The 25,124-nt window shown below is 40.7% G+C and overlaps 1 protein-coding gene across 1 annotated transcript in view; it reads right to left on the bottom strand.

The window, feature by feature from the left end:
• Positions 1 to 2,665: 2,665 nt before the first annotated feature.
• Positions 2,666 to 25,124, bottom strand: part of LOC139696905 (uncharacterized) — a 122,171-nt gene continuing 99,712 nt past the window's right edge. Inside the window, exons 2-6 of the mRNA XM_071595786.1 lie at positions 19,829 to 19,939; positions 16,492 to 17,001; positions 13,676 to 13,726; positions 11,961 to 12,119; positions 2,666 to 7,942 (exon numbers count right to left, since the gene is read on the bottom strand). Coding sequence (XP_071451887.1) covers positions 7,506 to 7,942; positions 11,961 to 12,119; positions 13,676 to 13,726; positions 16,492 to 17,001; positions 19,829 to 19,939 — 1,268 coding nt within the window. The 3' untranslated portion in view covers positions 2,666 to 7,505. The remainder of the gene's footprint in view (positions 7,943 to 11,960; positions 12,120 to 13,675; positions 13,727 to 16,491; positions 17,002 to 19,828; positions 19,940 to 25,124) is intronic.

Here is a 25,124-nt window from a genome sequence, read left to right as displayed (position 1 = left end):
AAGCATTTTATTTCTTCACCCCGTAAAAATGTCTGCATTTCGCCGATGCACATTTAGCGTTGAAGTAACTGCGGTAACGGCAGTTCTTTGGACGAACCGCAGGTCTTAAGCGAAGCGCCGTCGCCGCTGCCATGACAGGTTGGATGTCCCAACGCTGGCTCAGTCCACTTTCCAATTTCTTCCTCGACGTCTCTCTCTCTCACTCCTCCCGCTGTTGGTTGCTTCGGCGCGACAGCCAAAGGAGCGAGCGAACGTCTTGATTGCGTTTGCTTGCTGCGGGGTGGCGCCCAGGGGAGGGCCGGGGGAGGTATTTACCGTTCATTATTGCATTATTATTTCAGTCACAAGATACCAACATTTTTTTCTAAATATTTACTTCATCACACACTTAATATTTATTCTAGCACGTATTGCATTGCATTTTGTCTTATTCCAGCATGTAATGCATTTCCTATTCATGCAATGCATTCTAGCGCACACATCTACCGCTAATATGAACAGCACATTTTCTTTTAAGTCGGTGTACCTTTTCAGTACAAACTCTCTTTGACTGATCGATAATCGGGAGTGCAATATGTTTTCGTCGAACATAATATATAAATAAATGAATGCTTTAGGCAAACCTGAATTTTTATATCTTTTTTAATAACAAATTTCCTGCCTGTTTTATATCAATTATATCAACAACAATAACATGATAACGAATGGTCTCTCGTACGGATATTGCCGTCCTCTTTTTCGGTCGTTCGGGGGGCGGCGCTGATGATGTCGTCGTCATCAAGAAAACAAATGGAAGAGGCTGAACGCGGCTTCCGAAGGATTCGCTCCACGCGGCTCGCATCAAGCGAAGGTGGTGTACTCGTTACTCTCTCTCTCTCTCTCGCCATCCACCCACTCCTGTGAATGCTCCAAGTTGAGCGATTCCGCGGCAGGTGTCGCCGGTTGACATGTCTCCTCCCGAAGTTGCAGTTCGGTGGACCATGCCTCAGCGCTCGCCGTGTCCGACTTCCGCACTAACTGCGTTCGTTGGCAGTGCTCCCTCTCTTGAATGGCGGGGAATGGAAGGCTACGATATGATAAGAGAATGAATCATCCAAAATGTTGGGAAGCTATCGGGATGGCTGCCGTGTCAAAATCACCCATGTTTTTCACATTCTCGCCATCTAACAAATTTAATATCACGCGAAGTTCTTTAACATACGCTTTACAAAAAAACATCCACTTACTTACCCAACGATGACAAATACTTTTCATAAAAAGATTTGTCTGAAACAATTAGGAACAAAATTCTTTGTTAAGATTCCGTAAAAAAACTCCCCATGTGTCACGATCCTGAGACATAATTCCCACGGAAAAGCAAGAGAACTGCCGAAAATGAAAGTGTGGGACCCACGAACTGTAAAATACAAAAGCGAATGAAACATCCGCAGAAGGGAGGGAGAGCTGGGAGCACTTTTTAAAGTACTCATTACATCACATTACTCTTGAACTATCAAATTCACCACTCTAAAATTAGCCGGTTGCCAGAGCGGGTTAAACTAAGTGCATGAGGTAATGTAGGCAATGAAACACAACAGTTGTCGTAGGGGCCGAGACGGCCTGGGGAGCTTTGAAATCATACCAGTGGATCAGTGGCGAAAGAGACATTTATTGACCCTCAGTTCCCATGGATTGGCATTTCCACTTGTAGCGCGAGAGAGAGAGCGAGAGACCGGTACGCTGGGGTGCACGAGCGGGCGGCGGTGGGCGCTGGGGAGAGTCGGCAGACGCGGTCACGGCAAGCGTATCCTAGTCGTCTGTCGAGGGGCGGTGGGGGCTGGAGAGATTCGGCAGACGCGGTCACGGCAAGCGTATCCTAGTCGTCTGTCGAGGGGCCTTCGGATCGTCTTGCACGCAGTCACGGCGAGCGTAACTAAATCGTACAGGACGCGGTCACGGCAAGCGTAACCCGGTGAATCCTGGTGACCGCGGCAGTGCGTCCGTTTAAGTATGATTTTCGGGCCGACCCTTGCCCTCCGCCGTGCGCCATCCTGGTGCCATTCTGCACGGGACCTCCCCCGCCACCCGTGTGCGTCAGGGCGGCCATTGCCCCCCTTATCTGCGCTAGTCATACCCCCGCTCTTCCTGGTATTGAAGACCGAATGAGTAGGAGCGGGTGGGTATCGGAATATCGAGGGGGTGTCCCATCGCCTCGACACAGTGATAGCACATTAGACGTGCATTTTCAATGTTGCCTGTGAATTAAATACCAAATTAAAACCATGCTGAAGTTTGGGTGCTTTACACACCTAGCCTCATCGTGAACAAACAATTCTATTTGTTTAGAAACCATAGCTTCTCCAAACAATTCGCCTTTTTCTTGTTTGCTTGATGGTATTTGACTTTTTTCTCCATCAGCAAAAACTTTTGGCAGAAATTTCTCGCAGTCATATTCATGGAAACAAAAAGAACGAACCATTGTGAGCAGCATCACACTGATGAACAAGATAGGGGCGTGCTCCAGGAATGGCATGCGCACACTGCCTATGTGCATTTTCTATTGTTCTCAGGTGAAGTGATTTGAACATTCAAATGATGGGGGTGGGGAAAGAAACTCTTTCATCAAATGGAAAAAAACATTATTTATATATATATATATATATATATATTTAAACATACAGTAGGAGTACAGATCCACTATATTCAAGGATGCGATTAGTCCAGCTTATCATTCAGATTCCTTGTAAATCAATAAATTAAACTCTTTCATTTCTTCACAAGCACCTGGCACATTTCAATTTACATTTCAATGCTTCATGGATCAATGTATTGGTCTGCTTAACTAGATTAACTAGCACGAGAGAGTCTTCATACTCAACTGTCTTTGGTATACCTCACCATAAATTTGTTACACTTTTTAAAATGCTTATTAAATCTCACTATTCTTGAAATATCAAATTCACCATTTTGAATATAATCAATAAATTGAGCATACTCGAAAACATTTTTGGATGGTCACTTCGAGACGAATATATTTAAACAATAATATTGACACAGTCTAGCACATCAACACAAATCAACTTCATTCACTGTCGTAATTTTCCCTACAAATGTTTAAGCAGCCTCCCTTTCTTGCTATTTTTCTGATATTTAAGAGTGCACAGGTAACATATCAGATACATAATATATGGATGTAAAATATCAATGCCAAAATTATTTCATTACAATAAGAGCATGTAGCAGAGTCAAATTCTGTAATCTGACAACATTAGGAATATATAAAATAATATACACATTATTTTTTTCACTTTTTATGAATTTGTTTTCTCCATTCAAGTTCTTTTTAAAGTTCGTCATAATTACCTCGCATGGAACACATTTCCTTCAAACTATCAATAAATTTCACTGGAGAATAAAATGGCCCATCTACCAAAAAGCCTTGTTGCAATTTGAGATTGAAGTTCACTCAGCAAATGTTGGAATAAGCGCGATGCTTAAACCCTGTATTGTGGAGTGGCTTCTTGAGGGGTGGTTGGGGGGGGGGAGGGATGATTGGGGCGTGGTGGAAGAGGGGAGGGGAGAAGGAAGACAGAGAGAAGGGGAAGGAGAAAGAGTAGGTAGAGGCTGGGGAGTGGAAGAAGGGCAAATACTCTTGCCTGACAGTGATGAGATGAGAGTTACATTGAAAGAGGTCAAATTTTTAGGGGGAATAAACCTACCATGCCCTGACACAGATGAGATGAATTATATGAATAATTCATTTCATAATATGCATGGATACATTTGCTTTTTTATTGGCGTTTAAAAAATAATGAGGAATAAGGTTCTAACATTTCCTTTCTTTTATGTTTCCCATGGCATATGAAATAGTGAGCAGAAGTTTATCAAAACTGAAAGTTTTTAAAAACGTTCTTAAGGCAAAATTGAGCCAGCAAATTGTGGTAGGGCAAAGGAAAAGGAACAATCACAATAACTAAGGGATCATTGAGTTGAAGTTGGCAGTGCAATATTCCATTCTGTTAAGGAGACCTCGAAAACTTACTTTTAATAACTATTCAGTGTTTAACTTGCAAATTTTCAGAAAAAGGTTTCCCCTGTATCATAATGCATAGTAATCACAGTTTGAATTTTTTGTTTTACAGTTCATACTGAGGGCAACACACCAACAAGGCATTTGCGTACAATCACAAAATGAGCCTTATTTTGACATGGGATACATTACATTGTAAACATATAGTCATGCACATAACAAATAACCACATTTTTTTGAGGCCACATCTACACTGCAAATATATCCAAAATTAATTTAGCAAAGAAGAATGTTCCAGAAAGCTATACCATAAAATAATAATTTTGAGTACAAACATCCATCAGTTGCAATCAATGAATATGGAAATATTTCTTCATACAATCATGAAATCATGGAACCCAGGGACTTATGTTTAAAACCATATCTAAATAATATCAATCACTTGTCATTGCTTGCAATTATGCAACTGCAGAAAAAAATCACAAAATGCATCATGGGTAGATGGCAGTTTCTGAGCCATTTGACGAATGACTTTTTTTTGGTTTCTATTGTCTCCTGCATTGCTAAATGTTTGATTTCACTTATAAAATACAACATTCACTTGCATATTTTGACATCAAATTGGCTAAAGAAGGACATCCACATGCACTCCACAAATTAACCCTGACATTTATTATTCCGAATTTAAGTTTCAGATGCCATCGCTTAACAAAACTGATTTCCTCTCATTTTGCATCATTGTCAACCAAATAATCAAAAGAGTTAATCCGTCCATATTATTTGTTATACTATTGAATACAGTTGGAAATATCACACCAGCTAATAAATGGAAGAATAAAAATTAACACAATAAATAAATCTCGGGGTGTGGAGGGATATCCTTTTTTTCAAAATTGGCTGGACTGGATGCTTTAGTCAAAGTTTTAATTTGAAATTGACTAATGGCCTGCTGATTCCAAGGCAAAGGAGCACATCAACTGAAGTGGCCTTCAAGCCAACAATCCCTGCATGCCCCTCCATCAATTGATAATTTAACACTACCATTGATTAAACATTTTTCATAAATTAATATTCCTAAAGGGTTATTATCTGGATGATTTCCCAAGTCTTGTTACTTTATGTGAATAACTTTTTTCCTAGGCTATGGAATTCTGTAGTGTATATATGATATGCTGCAATGAAATCCTCCAAATTGTATCTTTGTGTATTGCAGTGGATTTCCTTCATATGATATAACAATCACGGGTAATACATTTCATATACTTTCACAATATGAAAAAAACCACACTAATTATGACAGCAGGAACTGTACATTAAAATTGGATACTTTACATGAACATCATGTCGATCTTGATTTTGATAACACCATTTCCATTCTTTCCATTATATGTTGCAAATGTTGATTTAAAAAAAGGGATGGCCTATTTCCTTGACTTTTAATTCACCCAATCAAATTATTTTAAATGCAGTATTTTTCATAAGTGCCAATGATTAACAGTGTATTATGGACTGCTTTAGTTAATAAGACTAATTTCTAAAATATCATGGACTGAAAATTTTATTTATATCAAAGGCACTATAGCTAGATTATATGTTTTTGTATGTTTTGAAAATTTGCTTACTTAAATGACACTGAAGTGTATTTTTCTAAAAGATGTCACCCATTCTAATCAAAATACTTTTAATTTTACCATTGCTCCTGGGTCAATTTGATCAAAGCAAAAGAACTAATGACCTTCCTATGAACTTGTACTGCCAAGGAAATATTCCTCCACCTTTTATGTATTAAAATACCATTGAGCGTTAATCTTAGCCTGTGCCTCAAACAAAAATGGGTAGAAAAAAGACAGCTGCTTATGACAGATATTATACCAAGAATAGCACTTTTAAATTGTAAAAAAGTTTACATTACATTCATATATTCACGATGCATTGGAAATGCAACTTCTCATCCACGGACCATAGAGGGTGGTTTAACTTTGGACAAGCACATTTGCCTGATAAATAATAACTCACTTGACTTCTTAATTGGCTTTGGGATAAATTGTTCCTTTAACATCACCACAGTAGACTATGCATAAGATTCACCCTTTACACACAACAAATTATTACAGTTCAACGATTTTCAAGCTTCTTTCAAATGCTAAATCAATCAAATCTCCCTTCTCCTTTGGTCGAGTTTCCCAAATATTTCTCATACCAAAGTTGGCCGACTGGACCCGTCAAGAGCCACTTTGTTCCTTCGCTGCTCACAGCCTCAGCCCATAGAAGAAGCCCATCCTCAGAACCCCAAAACCAGTAAATCACAGCTCTTACTCTTTGACACAGAAACATACATATTTAAAAAAGTCTTCACTATAATGTTAAAAAGAGATCATATGTATGGAAAAGTGAACAATGTGTTGTGCCTATGTTATGTATTTTGCAAAAAAATCATTTCAAGCATAAAAACAGTGAGTTCCCAGTTCCCTTGGTTTACTGGAAAGATCACAGCCATCTCAATATCGACTCCTTTCATGGGTCTTTGGTTAAAAAAATTTCAAAAACAACACTTTTAGAGATTTTGCTAAGAAAGGATGGCGGTTATTTGTTTTCAGTGGAGCCATTTTGAATCATAAGGGACTTTTTTATTGTATCAAAAACTTTGAATTTACCCAAGTTATCATTAAAGCAGCATGGAATCCCCAAAAAACTCTGGAATGAAATATTTAACTGCTTCCATATTCTTCAATAATACTCCGTTTGGTAATTTTTGTATTCCAGGAAGAGGGAAAAAAAGCTTTGCTAAGCTTCTTGGTGTTTTTTTTCTACATTTACAATGGCAGGAATATAGCTCCAGCTAACATGTTTGCTTCATTTAATACCATCCCTGTCAGATTCATCACAGTGTTTCACACTTATGGAAGGTTTCTATAATCTCCAAAGATAACAAGCAAAGTGTAATTTTAAATGAATACATATTCAGTGTTGGTACTGTATAAGCTGATAAAATTGACATCCTTTTGCACACATTTTTGGATACACTCGTACTTTGCATCATTGCCTCTCTGTTGCGGCCCATCCTTGTACGCATGGCCTTGCATGCTTCTGTGAAACATAAATTCACTGTAGATTTATAAAGTGAACAACAGGTTCACACACACTGGCGAGAGAGGAAACGGTAACCAAAGAGAAGAGAAAAGAACATTCAACAGAGCCTCGAATGCTGCCCGACGCACACAAAAGAGACAAAGTGCAGAATATTCATTTGAAAATCAAGGAGAAGATATTTCACTTTCATAAGCACTCACAACCATTTTCAGTATTCCAATTTGGACAACAACATCCAGCCATTCAACCGGAAACACATTGAGCAGAGAAAAACTTCTAGCACTCCTTTGACACCCACAAACAATTCACGGTTCACAGTGTTTGATTTTTTATTTTCAGTTTATTTTATTTTTTACATTTCCTTGCGCAGTTCCAGTGGCACCTTTAACCATTTCGGTTTCTGAGATTACCGGAAGGGGCGAGGGATGCCAAAGCCAACGGAGGGCGAATGGCGCTGCCTTCCGGAGTGGCGGCGCTCATGGTGCTCCTCGTGGGAGGAAGAAACGGGCCTCAGGACGGCCTCGGAGGACGAGTGCGCCCCTGCCCCCACACCGTAGTAGTACTCATCGTCCTCGTCCGCGCTGCCCCTGGCTGCAGCGCCCCCCATGCGAGCCTCCACGTCCGAGTCCGAGTCGTCATTGTCGGATTCGGTGAGGGCCGCCAGCTGCGCCTGTTCCGCTGGCAGGATGGTGAGGTGCGTGGAGTCGGACTGCAGGGTGGAGGTCTCCCCCGGGATGCCCCCGATGACGATCCCGCCCCCGCCGCCCCTCATCCCCGCCCCCATCCCGCCCCCCACCCCACACCCCCTCAGATCGCTCCCGTAGCCCAGCCCGAGGGACCCTCCTCCGCCTCCACCCCCCCCACGTGGGTCAATCACAGGAGAGCAAACCTTCCGCTGGAGAGCTTGGATGTAGCTCTGAAAAGAATGACGGGGTGCAATTGGTCAAGTTGGCATGCCCGCTCTAAACACTTGGGAGCATTTGCAAACCCATTCATTATTTTTCTTTCAAAATTGAAAAGGAAACCCAACATTCAATGCATGCATACTGACAGAGCAGGTCACGGGACTAAAATGAATACTCCTTTGTCATCATCAATCATCACCATCTGGCATGCAATTAGTCACGCACATTTGGATGAATCCCTTCCTCCTGTATCCATCAAAAGACTCGCGTGTAGTTTGCGGCATGGGGGAAGGGGGATCAAGTGGGGGGGAGGGAGAGATGACGTCCGCATTGGGCACGCACTGCCTATTGTATTATCCAGACATGTGACACCTTCTTCAATGTGGCATGTCTATACAGTTGCTATGCACATTGTATTTCGGTGTCTAGACTTAAATAGAATGCTTGTTGGATGAATGCGTATTTTCTCCAAGCATAAAATTTACGCCCTCTCCCAGTTTCGCGGGACCAGAACTCTTTCAATGAAGCCAAGCCCTTGGGTTAGGCAGACTTTTTATTACCTGGGGGTGTCCAAATTGGAGTCTTAAGCCAAGTGTTCATCATTAAAGAATTAAGGGGCTACAAAACATCATTTAATTCTTGGGAAAATTGTCCGCCCACTTTTTGACAGCATTGGGCAGCTCTAACTCCAGGAATTAGCAACAAAAATCCATCCAGGGGAGTGATAAGATTATTTATCATGCTTGGGTTCGATGTGGATCAGATCAAAGTCAAATGTGAAATAACAATGATTGGATAATGCCAAACACTGATGGTATCAGATCCAAATTTAAATGAGTTAGTAGAATTGATTGTTACTGGCAAAGCCAAAGAGAACTAACTTTATAGAGACAAAGAATTGTAATGAATAAAATTGGTTACTATTACTATGTTAGTTGAAAAATGTAATTCTATTTTCTTTGCAGTCAGATAGAAACTATATGGAGTAAAGAATTGTAATTGCACTTGCTCTGTTTATCTGTATTAAAATTACATACAAGTGCAATGAATCTGGGGTGGAATGTCAATTTTTACAGGGGGGGTTTATACTAGAGAGAAATACATGATACATTAGCCTTAAAATTACAGTCGTTACCAGGCACAATCTAAATAAACGAGTCTAGTGAGAGGCAAAGTTAATATGGAATTATTAAGAGGACTAATAAGGGATATTGCAAAGAGGGTGGAAGCAAATATTGCAAAACTTGGAAGAGCCAAAGAAAATGTAATTTATACATTTTCCAGAAAATTGATTAGAACTTACACGTTTTGAGAGCGGTATTAAAACACAATTTTTATACAGTTTATAGTTCCTGGGTGATAGTTTGATCAATAGTTATTACAATTTATAGTTCCTACAAGCAAAATTTGCAGTTAAGCAAAGACTTGCTTGCACTTTAAGCATGCAATCCCTTTTATGATAGTATTTATTATTCCAAGGCTTGTTTCCTTATTGTAACCCAGACTAATTTTGAAGTAGATGATTCGAATTGTTAATACAGCTTATATTTTTTGAATGCACAGCAATGAGATTCTCTTAAATGCTCTAAAGTATTTCAGATCTCAGCCATAATAGCAGACAGAATCATTCCAGAAATTCAAAGGATATTAGTATTCAGTTATCTATTTGGGATTTTATACATGATACTATGCACAATATAAGCATTAATATGTACACGTTTTGATGCATGGGTGGATATATGGATTATGAACCATGAACATTTAATAAACTACCAACTTCTGGATATAAAGGTACTGCTTTTTGCAATGGGCAGGCAACAGAGATAACATTTAAAAATAAATGTGAAGGACATTAGAATTCACCTAAGATACAGATGAAGTTAAGTGTCTTGAGAATCTGATTCCAATTGTTAATTTTGAGCTCCAGTTAATCATTTTTCCTTCATTTGCATTTTTGGAAGTGCTTCAAGTGGTGCACACAATCTTAACTGATATTTGAAGCTTTAAGATGCCCAGCATTCCCTTTAAACACTTTCCTTCATTTCAACGTTAGCCTTCCAACTGAAATGGATGGAGATTGACTTGGATACAATGCATTTGAAGTAACTGGGCCAAGGGAGTGTTTCCTGACTTCTTCTTTGGCACACTCAAAATCCATGAGAAGAGGCACCACCCTGCTCAAATGCCACGCATGGAGTAATTTCAGTCGGATACTTTACTAGTTAATTGTATGTTGTTAGTTGTGGGTGCATCGCTAAGTACACAATGCTATGCAAGGAACTCAGTATGAAGTCACTCCAGATTGATATTTTCAAATACGTGCATTGCATCTGACTTGGGGGCATGAGTCTGGCAAAATGATTCTCCAAGTGAACCCTCCAACCATTTCAAAATACATTGCACTTGAATGCAGAAACATAAAGTGGCATTTCCTGCAATGGTATTTTTGCTTAATTTTTAAGTGCTAACCAGGGTAGTTCAAAATTAGTATTTTCCCATTAAAGTCAATCACTTTCCTCTTAAATGCTGGAAGACAAATTTTTTTAAAAACTTCCCAATTAGTGAAAGCACATGACAAAACCACAAATATTTAATTGACATCACACACAGTAACCATTCAATTTTACTTATAAGCAATTTACTACAAACCGTTATTTCCTGCAGAACAAGGTGGCTGCAAAGGTTTTTACCACCCATAAGCTGTAAGTACATACCAACGATTAAATATGGCATTCCAGAGCTTGAATTGGACAAGAATTACACACATACATACAAACGCTTAATAACCTTTCTCTTCAAACCAAGCGTTGCAAAACATGCGAATGAACTTTCCATAACAAGTCCTCATTGGGCACGTCATCAAGCATATTAAAACATGCACGATTTATTCGAGCAAAAAGTTTGATGAAAGCATAACAAACCTATTACCTTTGATCTAGGAGTTTATCCAAGTATTTGGAATGGCTTTTTCTTGCCTGGGAGATGTAATTAGTTACTCTGAGCGTCATGAAACAAGAATTCTGTCACATGAGTCATTTTAATAAACAATGCATCCCTTAATGAGCCTAGTACGTGATATAACCCCCAACACTGGAACAGTCTTTCGTTCTGGGAATCTTTTACACAAGTAGAATGATCACACGTAAGCACACATATATTCAGAAGTATTTAAAGTCTTCTGTACAGAGCCATCAATTGAAATACAAAAAAGCTCCTATCAGTTACAATCACAGATATTAAAATTCCAGGAATGGCCGGCACGGAAAGACTAATTGTCATAAAAAGACATAATTTATGATTAGTTGAAAAGCATTCACATTTATCAAAGAATAATTGCTGAATGAATTGTTAAAACATTTCATTAACTGCCAAGTCCATATTTTAACATGAAAAAGGACATGAGTGCTAATGGCACAATTAATATTTTAGTGATATTTTCTTGTTTAATTTTTTGTAAGAAGAACTTTGTCTCGGCTATCCTACAGAAGTCTGAAAACTAATAATTTTTTTAATGCAATTTTCTAACTAGGTTCTTCATGCACCATGGTCCCAAGTTACATCAAAAATAACAAACAAGAACTTTTGTACGTTCATTTTGGGAAGGAAATACGCGAATAAAAGTCCTTTTGTACAAGTCCCGAGCAAACATAGTCTCTCGAGGTCTTTTGTCATGGTCACGTCTGACGATAAAAATGGAAGTGTGACAGATTTTGCGGTTCTTCTCAAATTTCACGAAAAAAGTGATCTGGTGCACAGCATTGATCCAATGGCACAGGCCTCCCCTCTCTCTCAGCGCCGGGAATACAGGAGTGGGGATGATGACTGGGGAAGCATGTCGATCTCAATGTCGGCTGTAGTGGTGAAACGAGCGGCATCAACATGTCGACCGTGGGCGGCCATTGAAGCAGCACCGTGTGGCATATTCACCTGGCTAATGACATCCCCATGCGCCGTGCGGACCTGATAAAGGTACCGGTATTTCTTCTGCCGTGCCTCAGCCCGCTGCTCCCGTGTCCTAACCATGCGCTGTGGCCCCCCACTCGTGCCAGGGCCCCCTCCGCCACCACCCGCTCCTCCGCCCACCCCACCCGCCCTCACCTTCTTTGATGGAATCACTGCAACGGAGGAAAGCAGAGCATCACTCACACTGTCATGACGTAACCACTTCCACGCATAATTAAAGACAATGTGAGTTTCATACAGCAATGGAAGGTTTTGTTTACCGAACATAACAACATGATGCTGATTTTTTGGATACCACTGCATAAATTTCAACTTCTTTGGTGGTTTTTAAATCTAGTAAAACTAATGAATATTCTTTTTTCAGGAAGTTATCATGTAGTCTTATTGATATTTGCCCAATATTTGTTGGACAGCCTCGGAAGGTGATCAAATGAAGTGCAATACAATAATTATATTATATATTCATCCTGTGAAGGATATCAAAAAGGTGGAAATTTTATTAAAGTCAAGTAAAATTGGTTTTTCATGAATCACTCTGTAGGTGAGAATTGGCATTCATTTGCTAGTTTTGCATGTGGTATTATTCTGTTCTATGGGATAAAAAAATACAGACTGAAAATTAATATTTATGGAATCAAGATCAAGATATTTTTCCTGGGAGTTCAGAGGTTGAGAGATGAACAATTCTAGACAGTATCACCCATTGTGCTGGCAGCAATTGGCAATGCCTTTCAGCAGTTGAGTCCCACACCCAGATATATGAGTACTTGCAACCAAAAGCTGGGCACATTGTCTCATACACAGTATAAAGCACTCGAGAGAGTCACAATCAAAGATAGTAATTGTATATCTGTATTTATTTATTGAATTGACTCCATAATTTAAATGGCCTAAGTGCTAAAAGTACTAGAAACATTTCTCTTGTATAATTTTTGAGGGTAATAGCTTCTCCTCAAAAAGTTGAATTCAAAATTTTAAATTAAAAACCCTTTAAGGGCCAAGGCAAAGAGCTTCGGATGCCCAAAGAGGCTAAATCTGGCTAATGGCTTAAATTGAGCTCCAAATCTCAGAGGAGATATGGGGTTATTGCAGTGCCCCTGCCCTGCACACAACCTCCCACCCAGGACACTCACCATCCCTCAGTCTAGAGATGCCCCAATCATTTTAAATTAGCAGTTTTCCATTTAAGTTGGGAAGCATTAAAACAGTGAGTGGAATGGTTGATTTATTTCAGAAGTCTTTAGGTGAGGATGGGCACAGCAAAAAGCCATCGCATGCTTTGATGAAGAAGAATTTTAAAAGAGCATAGTGACAATGAGGACCTTTAGTAAAGATGTAAAGATATGATTAGCAAAGTCTTTGATGCGGAGTATGACTTTGAAATGTTCTGGAAACTTGGTAATCATGCCATGAGGATGAGTACACATTAGAAGCTTGTGAAATATGGAAGAGGAAAAGAATGGACTGCATCCACTTTTACTTAGGATATCAAATCCAGTAAAGTGCGTCAATACATGAAGGCTGACATGGAAGGTTAATAGGGACTGCACTGCCTCGCCCTCCATAAATGTATCATAAGGGAGATGGTAGAAAACAGTTAAACACATTGGAGGCATTGCTAAGCACTTGCGATGAAAGCAAATTTGCTTTCATTTTCAGTCTCTTAGCACTAATGCTTCAAGCATTTGACTTGATTTTTAAATCTTACCTCTTATGTCAAGAGGCTCACAGTTTATTTCTAGAAAGTCATACTTAAATCCTGAATTAAGGGTGTGGAGAAGGATGAAAAAATGGATGAAAAAGAATTAATAATGACTATGCATGGTGAGGGAGGAGATGGAGTAGGGTTTTTGGGCTAAATTCAAAGGAGGCAGGGAGGGTGGCTGCAGGGCATTTAGATTGGTGATGGGGGGTAAGATTGGGGGGGGGGGCAAAGGAGAGGTGGACGGAGGAGAAGAGCAGGGAACCATTTTGGCTGGGGTGAGGGAGAGAGCGTGTGGGGCTGATGAATGGCAACGGGGACTGCAGTGCAGAGTGAAATGCAAGTCTGATGATATAATGACAGGGGGGAATGTCATGTCACTTAGATGGTGTAGTACAGATGATATTCCTAGATGAAAAATGGTTTTTGTGGTCTATGCTATGTTACAAGTGCCATGATAGGTAGACTTAGAAATGTATCGGTGGTTTGTTACTGTGTCTATTCTAACCTTAACAAGTATACTACCATCAGTGATGCTACGTGGTCAAAAGTATATCGTTATCAATACAATTTATTTATTTTGATAAATAGTAAAATGGACTAGCAAGTAACCATGGATATACAGTAGAGGTCTTGATTGATAAGATTCTACATTAACATACACAGGAATCCGAACCTTAAAGATATATACACCATATACAATCATGAATCCAAACTTAATAAAAAAAGGCAAGGAAGAATCACTAGGAGGTATATTAGCAAGCAAGCAAATAGCTCTCTTTTATAGTAGCAAGATTTGTTTAACATGTAGGGAATGACCCCGTAACTCAACACTGTAATTCAAATGACATTGAAAGAATAGTAGTGCATATACGTACACCAAGCTGGCCAAGATTTAAGCTATTCCATGTTGTCTCCTATGCTCAGTAATGCGAATTCAACAATTTTTCACCATCTGTGTCAATCATGAGTGACGGTGAGAGAGGACCTTAAAAACAAGAGAGGAACTAGGGACGAGCAGGCATGGATTGCTGATGAGCAGCACTGGCAGTGGAGAATTGAATGAGTTGACTTGAGGTGCTCTTTGTTCCTTCTCGGCTGATTAAGGCGAAAGTCCCCAATGGAAGCACAAGGCAGTATCATTTTCCTCCACCCATTGATGCCAGTTATCACATATTCAAGATTTGAATGTCCCTAAGTAATTAGTTAGCAAGTGATTACTGGTGGTGATTATTCAAAAGAACTCAGATTTGGGCACATGCATGCCACCAGGATTGCTCACAATGTCCCGTTATAAAGTACCAATTAAAAAAATTGGTTCATGTACATGTTTTAAACAAAGTAATTAAGTTAACCAATCATAAGGGGCAGGAAGGTGATGAGAAAATCAATCATTCTGAATATCCAAGGAATTTTGTTTCTCATTTATCAACATAAGAAAAGAGAGATAATTCTAATAGGTTGAGCAATGTAATAATACTATTGTTTTGAACAAAATATAAATATTGATTTGATCTATGTCTTAAAGTTTTGTTCTTATAATATGCTAATGCATTCCTTGTTAACATCCCTTTTAATTTTCAAAAGTTTTTGCAAAGAAGAATTTGATGGCAAGGAGCAAGTGAAGATGCAAAGAAAATAAAGAGTGGGGATGGATGGAGAAGAATGAAAAAGTGACATGGAGAGGATGGAAAATGAATGAAAAAATACTGGGCATGGTATGGGAAGAAGGAAGGCTGTTGGAAAGAGGGCGATTTTTGGCGCATTGGATGGAGTTGGAGGTAGAGAGTGGTTGGAGCTAAAAATGATGCCCTGTAATGTGGACTATTTAGGGCGGTTCATGCCATGCCAAGCAGAAGTTACATTCTTTCGTCCCCAAGCCCATCAAAATCTCACCTTCATCCGTATGCTATTGTCGACAATAATGCAACATGATGTATGTAAATTTGATCCCATAAACTTTAAAAAAATGTTGAAATTATGAATATCCCCAAATCGAAAGTCTAAGAGTCACCCCTGCAAATTGCCCTCACCATCGTACAACCAACTTTTCATTGTTCTTCACTATGAGTGACCAAGTGGGGAGCTGTGATGGGCGATCCCTAAGTGCATCAGGCGATTTTTGCACCCCTGGGATCCTGATGAACTATTCCCGCCTTTCCAATGCATGCTCCTCAAACCACTAAAGGCAACAGACGCATGCCCAAAGAAGCCTTTGACCTTTGAGTCAGCAGGCGAATGCATCAACCCCCTGATTAACCCGGCAAGTTCATAATAAGGTTGAGAACATCCATAACCACACTGAGAACTGAGCTTCTGGAGCTACCACAAGTGATTCAAACCACAAAGAGTAAGTTTTTAGAAGTCATTCACATATCCACACAGTACAACAAGTGGTGGGCAAACTAAGAGGTATGTCCAACATACATCATTAAGCTAAAGGCCAAATCTGAAGGGAGGATGTTGAATGAAAGCAGGGTGGAGGAAGAAATACAGTCAGCATGATGTCAAACTGAAGTTATGAATAAACTAAGAAAAGGAAATAATAAAGGGTGAATAAAACTTGTTTTCAGCGTGCATACACAAATCGTAATTGCCATTAGCAACCATCCAGAAACAAGACTTTAATAGATAAGTACCTTGAATGAAAATGAATTTGTGATATCCTTGTTAATGGCACTTTAGTATAAATAAATACAAGGTTATTTCGGTTCGTTCAGGGGCATGAAATTTTCAACAGAATAAATGTGCCAAAGAACACTAATATTTCCGAAAAATTCGCCTTTGTGAGGGGGTGGTGCAAGGTAATGAAAGGCGCTCACTTTCTTGGTGGTGTATTCCCCGCCCGGTGACCGCCCACTGGGTGACCATGCCGACGATGACGACGAAGGGCCAGACGGAGAGGATGACCCAGCTGAACCAGCAGGGCTGGAAGGGCGGCTGGCCGTGGTACGCGTGGTGCGGCTTGGTCGTCTTGAGGGCCACCCTCGCCCAGAACCAGTTGACCATGGCGAACTTCTCGACGAAGTAGTCGAGGGAGGTGGAGATGATGGCGCCGCCGTAGACGGCCGTGCCGGCCACCGTCAGTCCCTTCCGCCAGCGGAGGTTGAGCACGGCCAGGAGGAGGCCGGAGCCGAGGAGCACGCCGGCGGCCGTCCACGCGCTACCCCCGGGGCCCCTCGTCCCCCCGGGGCCCCGGCGCACCTCCTCCAGGGCCGAGAGCACCGCGGCGCCCGTGAACAGCCCCGTGTGGAAGCCCGTCATGAAAAGCCCAACGTATTGGACGAGCATGGTGATGAGCCCGAAGAGGATGCCCGCGCCCAGCGCCACTCCTGGCGAGACAAGAGAGGGCCGGGAGGCGTGAGATACGTTCATAGCCATTCCGTGGAAATATACCCTCCCTGGAAAATTCTATCATAGAGAAGCACTTATACCTCTTCAAAAAACTTGTTCAATACGATCACAACTGGTTTATTAACATTAAGTACGCGTTGAAATTAATCCTCAATTATATTTATAGCAATATCGTGGAAAAACATCCTCGCGGGAAAATTCTACCGTAGAAAAAATACCCTCCATCTTTGAATCTCGTCAAATAATTCAGCCGCAACTTCTTAATCAACATAGTGAAGCAATGAAATGAATTTTTAACGATCGTAATTATATCGTGAAGATATAAAACTAAGGGAAAATTCCACCATAGCAAATATTTCCACCACACCACACCAATATTTCCACAATATAGCACCATTTCCATCTCGGGTCAAAAAATCGAAGCAAAAATCGTTGATTTAAATTAGTGACGCAATAAAATGAAATTATAATGATTATACATGCAGGTGACTGTGCCATTAAAGACACTCACCCGGAACAATTCTGCCTTAGAGGTCCGATAATCTAGGGTCCATCTTTTGTAAGTTAATAGATTCATACTTCATTTATCTGCATAAATAACGCAATTAAATCAATATTCAATGATAATGACCATGTCATGGAAAAGTACACTTCCGGGAAATTCTATCACGCCAGATCGCCAACCGTCTCCCCATGTTCAACAGCAAAATCACAGTTCGTTTATTTACATTGACTAAATAAATTAAATTGTCACATAATAAGCATAGTCATTCCTTAGAAATACCAAATTATTGCATAGAACGAATAAAACTCATAAATTATTACGATTAATCTCACATGATAATGAAGGAGAATGAAAGGGCAAGACCTTGATTCAACTGAAATTCCGGAGTTGATTAATAAGTAAACCGACCATAGAATTATTAATTGGAATATTAGCAGAGAATGTGCTTTCTGGTACCCAATTAAAATGTGCAAAATTGTGGGAAAAATGAGACTTATGAAGGTTAAAATCAACGAGCGCGTCGAGCCTGCAAATAAATGCCATAAATATTAATAAAATAAAATTTGGCGAGTTTGAACAAAATCTCTCCGGCATCAACAATGCCGTAACTCTATATCAACCCCCGTGAGATTCGGTGAGCCTAACTTAGAGAGCAATAATTACTTGGGTGCATGTAATTGTCAAATTGCTACATCAATGTTCGAAGTCTGGTGTAAAGGTTGAAGTGCTGTTTTCGGACTAATGCAAAATAAATAAATGAATAAATGTCAAGCAAATTGTGAGGCTAGAACATACCATAAACCAATGCATTGAATTGCCTCGCTCAGTTCAATCAACGTAAGACCCATGTTCATTGCTCAAACTCGCTGGTAAGTTCTAGGATTGCCCAGCGAGTTATTGTTTAATGAGTCGTCTGGCTCAAAGAGCTTTGGTGTGGGTTTAATCCTCGTCACTGCGGCTCGAAGAGGCTGCGATTGGCTGACACCCCAACCGCTAGACACACACACATACATAGAGTGAGGCGAACGCGTCCTTTCGCTGGAATTCCCTTCGATCGAGGAGGCATCTGCGGAGTGGTGCGTCACTCACCCGATCGCATTTCGTATTTGCCGATTGGCTGAGTCAAATTTTTGGTCATAGCGAATGCACACCTGCATAAGGGTGCCAATCTCGTAAAGCTGCGCAATTATTCATTATTTCACAGTTTGCAGTAAAATGTAAACAACCGACAAATTTTGGTTAGTAGAAACGACAATTCAAAAGGGTGAGATATATCACCAATGCAGTTCTCGATTGCCTCGTAGACGATCTCGTAGCACAAATAAACAATAACAAAGCAAAACTATGTCCAGATATTTAGTCGTGTTCAAATTCTACGACACAACGAATTAGTTAGTTCCAAAATCGAAATGTTATCACCCAAAAGCCTAAAAATTGTGATTCGTTGAATCAATCACAGACAATATCGAAATCATTTGTAGGATAGGTTAGAAATAGTAAATGATTTCTAATATTTTCTTAAAAACATATTTTTGTGAAGTTCGCGTAACATTTGACGTCTCCGATTGCACTTTTATTCAACACAAGATGCTTTAAAGTCCTGAGGCCACCGACACGGTTTCCTCAGGATTGGCAGGAAATAACCTGATATTCCTTTGTTATCTTCCGGTTAAGGTAGGCTTTAGATGGGCACAACTACCAAATAAATTTTTGTGTCTCCTAACAAAACACAATCCAGCAACCTACTCTACGTCAGGTCCCTCTTCATCTCTGAGTACTTCCTTCATCCCGTTCAACACCCCTATTCTCTTCCTCTCCTTTCACGAAGACATGAAAACAGGCTGAAAGGGCCGAAGAATTAAAATAAATTAGGGCCACAAAGGGGGTTCTCGCGGTAGGGTCCTGGAAGAAAATTGTCACAAGCGAAGATCTGCATTTTTGCTTTCAACCGGGTTTTTAACCAGTAGGTAGCCTTACCACTCTGTGTCACTAGGCTTGTCTTTGCTTCTAGACGAATATCAAGTACTCATAGGGTAAGCGCGAATTTCCTTTTTTTTCGGTATTAATGTACTTTTTAAATCACCCTTTCCTGCAGAGCACTGAAAAGAATATTTGGATTGAATACATATTTCCCACATGCTTCCAAAACTGTAACTACTTCAATGTAACACTTATTTATGAAATTTACCATCATTATACATGTTAAAATAAATCATTTAATTCACAAAGCAAATATGAAGGCCGGGATCAACAAATAAATTAATTCAAACCGCCATGATAAAAATGAAAATGATCCTTACCAACATTCCCATAGGCTGGAAGCAGCTTCTCTTGCAGACATATTAGGTATACGATGATGGAGCCAAAGATGAATCCAGTAAGGAACATGACGGCCTTGAAGCAGCGGTAACCTGGAAACAATCAGAAAAAGAAACAATGTAACTAATGCGCCGTTCGCAGTACTGTAAGTATCAGTCTGGAAAGAAGGAAAACTGATGGGTCAGTGCTCTTTTAAGCGGTGTATTTATAAAATTTTTAAAATAATTATTTATTTATGTATTTTAGTACCCTGCCAGCCACCATCAGCGTGTGTGGCAGGGGGTGACTACACACCAGACTAATTTACCCGAACATGACCCTACCGGACAATGTTATTCTGATACAATGATGTCTTAAAACTATCTGTTCTACACTTAATCTCTCTAATTTTACTGATATGATCTCTCCTGCCGTAGCACGACGGGGGTGATAATACGTTTTCAATATCATTGCTCGAGATATGTCCTTCCAATTGATGCAAGAGATTTATTCTGCAATTCCACCTTCGCTCCATTGAGTGATTCCCCAGCCTAGCACCTCTAATATTTTGGATACGCCACTAAGTTTATCGTAACAACGCTTCACAGATCTAGCTCCCCTCCACGCTGCACGCGATCCAATTCGGCAATCAATCCAACTTCGTGAGGTTCCCATATACTTGTAGCATATTCTAAATGAGGTCTAACCAAGGAAAGATAACATTTCTCTTCGACTTTTCCATCACATTTACCCGGTACTCTTCCAATAAATCCTAATTTTTTGTTAGCTTGTCCACATATTCCTCGTATGTGTTCGCCCACGAGAGATCGTGTGTGAGGGTAACGTCCAGGTATTTCATTGGATCTGCACATTCCATTTCGGTGTTCCCAATGCATTAGGTGTTCGGGAGGGAATTGCCCTTTTTCCAAACACGTATCACTACGCACTTTTTTAAGTTTAATTCTAATTCCCAGGTGTCGCACCAGCGTTATACGTTTAGCATTTAAGTTATCAGATAAAGCTGTTTTATCATTAGGATCACGGATACCACGGTAAAATAATGCGTGGCCAAACAGTTTAGCGTAATAGTGCGCATTTATTTGTTCGAAACGTGAGAAGGCGCTGGGAAAATGGCGCCACGGTAATTTTAACGCTGACACCGAAGTGGTGCGCGCGACGAAAATCCAGGTGTGGAACCACGAGAGGTTTCTTGGTCGTTTCAGTTTGCGGAGGCTAAAAGACGGAATCAAGGGTGGAGGCATGCATAAGTGAATCTCACAACTATGGCAGTCTCACAACACATGTGGTCGACATGAGTGAATCTCACAACGAGCGTTCAAAGCACTATGTGGTTATTAGGATAAATCGGTTCCTACCAAGATGAGCAGCCTAATGGCCAAGGTAAGTTTTTAATGTGCACGGGGACTAAGCACTGCCTTTATAAGCCACGCCTAGCGCCAAACTAAATGAACGCTCAAAAACCCGCATGACAATCGACTATTCTTTGATTCAGCGCATTTCCCGCCTTCCTTCCGAAATGCCTCTCCTCGCCTTCTCCCCTCTCGACACGTACCAGAGTCTTCAAACATTCCACACTGCCCCTCTGGCACATGACCCCAACCTCCGACCACATCTGCTTTTTCTTCCTCCTTCGGAACTTTCCCTAACTACACTGGCACTGGCTCATTTATTTTCTTTTGCGTCCTTTTTCCATTCTTCTCCACGCTTAGATTTCAAAAGTCTCCAATCTGCGCCTATCTGCATCTCACCTACATCTACACAATACCACGCAAGCCGCCGCAAGGGCGTGCAGCGGGGGGTGTCAGATCACTACCCGTAAAGGAGAATTAAACCACATGTAAAACCAACAGATCCATGCAAACCTACACCCACAGTGGCGTATGCATTAATGCAAAAATCCTTTCAAATTACACGCATGTAAAAATATATGCATACTATCAAATAATAAACAATTACACCTCAGGATGCTGTAAAAATGTAGAATTTGATGAGTAACACGGCGAAATTCCACTGCGACATGGGCATGCAACGTTCTCCTCCCCAAGGATACAGGTAGGGAATGTGACCCAAGGCTGCAGGTAGCGGGAGGGTCACCACCACAGAGAGAGAGACGAGGGATGGAAGGGGAGGGATACAAAGAAACAAAGCAGAGCAAGCAATACTGTAAAGAGCACTACATTATTTAATGACATGCTAATGTGGTCATGCGGAAAGAAAGGATTTTGACAAAAAAACACCCGAGGTTAGCGACAGTGCATGGAATTGAGTAGAACTAATTATTCTCGAGACGTTGAGTGTGGCAGGTTGAATTTTTGCTACCTATAACTCTGAATTTGCTATTCTGTATTGTCCGTGGGAAGAAGGGGTCCTAGAATCTTCTAGTTCTGGCGCCTATCATCTTACTTCTGTGACCACATTTCCAAGTGGCACACAAATACGCTCAATATAATAGTTAATAAAACAACTAACAAAGTCGTTTATTATCATAAAAATATTCCGTACTAGTAGTAGTTACTTCGTAGTATATACCTACAGCTGAGGTCACTTGCGCCATAAAGAATGGATAGGAAAGGGAGAAGGGCGGAGAGAAACCCGGCGTCGGCATTGGCCTACTCTGTTGACGAAAGGCGCCAAGGGGCCCGCAGTTCAATGTCCCATCCGACGGACGGCGTACTCACTCGAAGTGCTACATAAAGCACCTCAAGTAGGGATCAGGAAAAAGATATGCCGTCTCCAGGATTCGAACCCGAGCCCTCTCGGTGGGAAGTCAGTATATTAGCCAACGCAACATCTCGATTCTCATGTATTCTGTGCTTCGCACAAAAATCTCCACACCATACTTTTTCAACGGAAAAAAGAGGGTGAATTGTCATTTTGAAAATGTCAGCCGTCACAGAATCCTCTACAACCCTCGGAAATCGGCGTAGGCCTTTGAAAGCGTTTGGCCTGGTTCTGTCTATGACCAGAATTCGCTTTCTTTTAATTGCAATAGGGCTCACGCGAGGGAGACACTCCTTTGGGGGAAGAGGAGACTCCCGAGCCTCAGTCGGGTCTCAGTTCCCACTGACGTCCATTGGCGTCGAGGGATTTCATCGCGCGTCGATGGCTCGCGGGCAGGAAACGAAGGCGCGGCCGAGAGGGAGGCGCGGGCAGGTTGGCGCGTGGGTTGCCGCGAACATCAATTGCCCTTTGTTGCTGTATCCCAAGGCCTACATTTGACACTCCCACCACTCCTCGGGCAGAAATTCGGAGGACTTCCGGGTCGGAGCCAATTCATTCGGAGGGACCGCAAATCGCTGCGATGGCCTCTGGACGAATTCCTACTGGGGGGAGGAAGGGCGGCGCCCGAGGTGCGGGTGAGCGATTGGCTTATTTATTTCAATTTCGAAAATCGGGATGAGAGAAAAATGGAATCGGCGGAAGCGGATCTCTCGAGAAATAGCGACTAAAGCATCGCCCATTTCCTCTATCAACGATACATCAAATAGTACCTCCATGGTCCTAACGTGGAGGTTTACCGTGTATCATACGGGGGCGAACTCAGAATTTACTAAAGCTAAGCGCATGGCTAACATCGGCAACGCTGTAAAAATCGTAGTATCGACTTTGACGTCTAGATATATCAATTCATTAACAATCTCATCCATGTTGTTTTATCAAAGATGTCTTACACATTTTAGTGTATCGGTTAAATAGCCCATGTCGTCATTTAGTCGACAGCAATTCACCCTAGTTATATCACTTCATCATACCGAGATGATCGGCACAAAAAATGCTGATACATACATCAAATCATAATACGAAAAATATATCGATATGACGTGTATGTGTATCAATGTATCGCCCACGCTCCACGCCGGAGGAGGGCAACTGCGTTCGACCGCGCCGGCAAATCAATCGGAATCCATTTCGAGAAATGACAGTCAAATGTTGCCGTCGAGAAATTCACGAAGTTCACGAGAGTAGTCCTTTGATGGTTTCGACACACACTAACACGCACGCACGGCCGTAAATTCTGCTCCGACCCCCTCGCGGCAGTGAGTGGCATCGGATGGCGTCGTGCCCTTCTTTCGTCCGCGAAAGGTGTTCCGGCCCTCGGATCGACCAACCCCTGGATGCACACACACGCACAAACATATTGTGAAAATGTCAACAGAACACCCTTCTTTTGGGCCATTTAGAAGTTTATAGAGCTGCCACACTTTCCTCGCTAACTTCGGTTGGGCCAAATGGGTCCTCCAGCAGAGTTGGTTTGGAAGTGCTTTCATACACGTTCTTGGTACCTTTGCCGGAAAAAATTATTTTAAATATGAATAAATACTCATATGCATAATATTTAAAAGACGATTGGAATAAATCGTTCTGAGAAATATATGCTTAACTTCCCATGTCATCTCAGTTAAACTGCCGGTAACCTCGACGGTACTATCCCAATAATAATACAATTAAACTCAAATACTTAATAATTTCTAGTCGTGAATGGAAATATGGCGAGATAAGAACTAGTTCGTTGATTATTGATACGTTGCTCCGTTTTAAGTATGAGCCTAGTATAAGTATTGTTAACTTCGTAGGAAAAATTGCGTACCGTTAGAATGAATAAGGCACAAAGTAAAGTTGTCAGAGACTTTGTAAGATCAGTGTTAGTACCTATCCCAAAGGAAAGGTAAAGGCTACATCATTTGAGAACTCCTGTGTCTGACTTTGCACGCAGCAGCTAAAATGGTTATCATGATCATCAGCATAAGGCTTGAAGAGCAAGAAAAATGATTACTACATATAAATATAAACATATATATATATATATATATATATATAATATATATATATATATATATATATATATATATATAACGATTGTACGGAAAAACTCACACGAGCGGCACAATAATGGGCTGACACAATATAACACAAATATATTGTGTCAGCCCATGATATATATATATATATATATGTATATATATGTATATATATGTATATATATGTATATATATATATAATGGGCTGACACAATATAACACAAATATATTGTGTCAGCCCATTATATATATATATATGTATATATATGTATATATATGTATGTATATATATATATATATATATATATATATATATATATATATATATATATATATATATATATATATATCCCCTCCCCAGACTACAACCTTGACGTGGTAGAAGGACTTGTGCGTTCCGATGAGCCCTGGAGCTGTGCAGGCGGGAGTAATAATAACTTCTACTGGTAGGGTCACCCATGCCAAATGGTTCGAAGGT

Source organism: Hetaerina americana, unplaced genomic scaffold (genome assembly GCF_022747635.1).
Source record: "Hetaerina americana unplaced genomic scaffold, ioHetAmer1.1.p SCAF_7, whole genome shotgun sequence".
NCBI lineage: Eukaryota > Metazoa > Arthropoda > Insecta > Odonata > Calopterygidae > Hetaerina > Hetaerina americana.
This window is presented reverse-complemented; position numbering and strand designations above follow the sequence as displayed.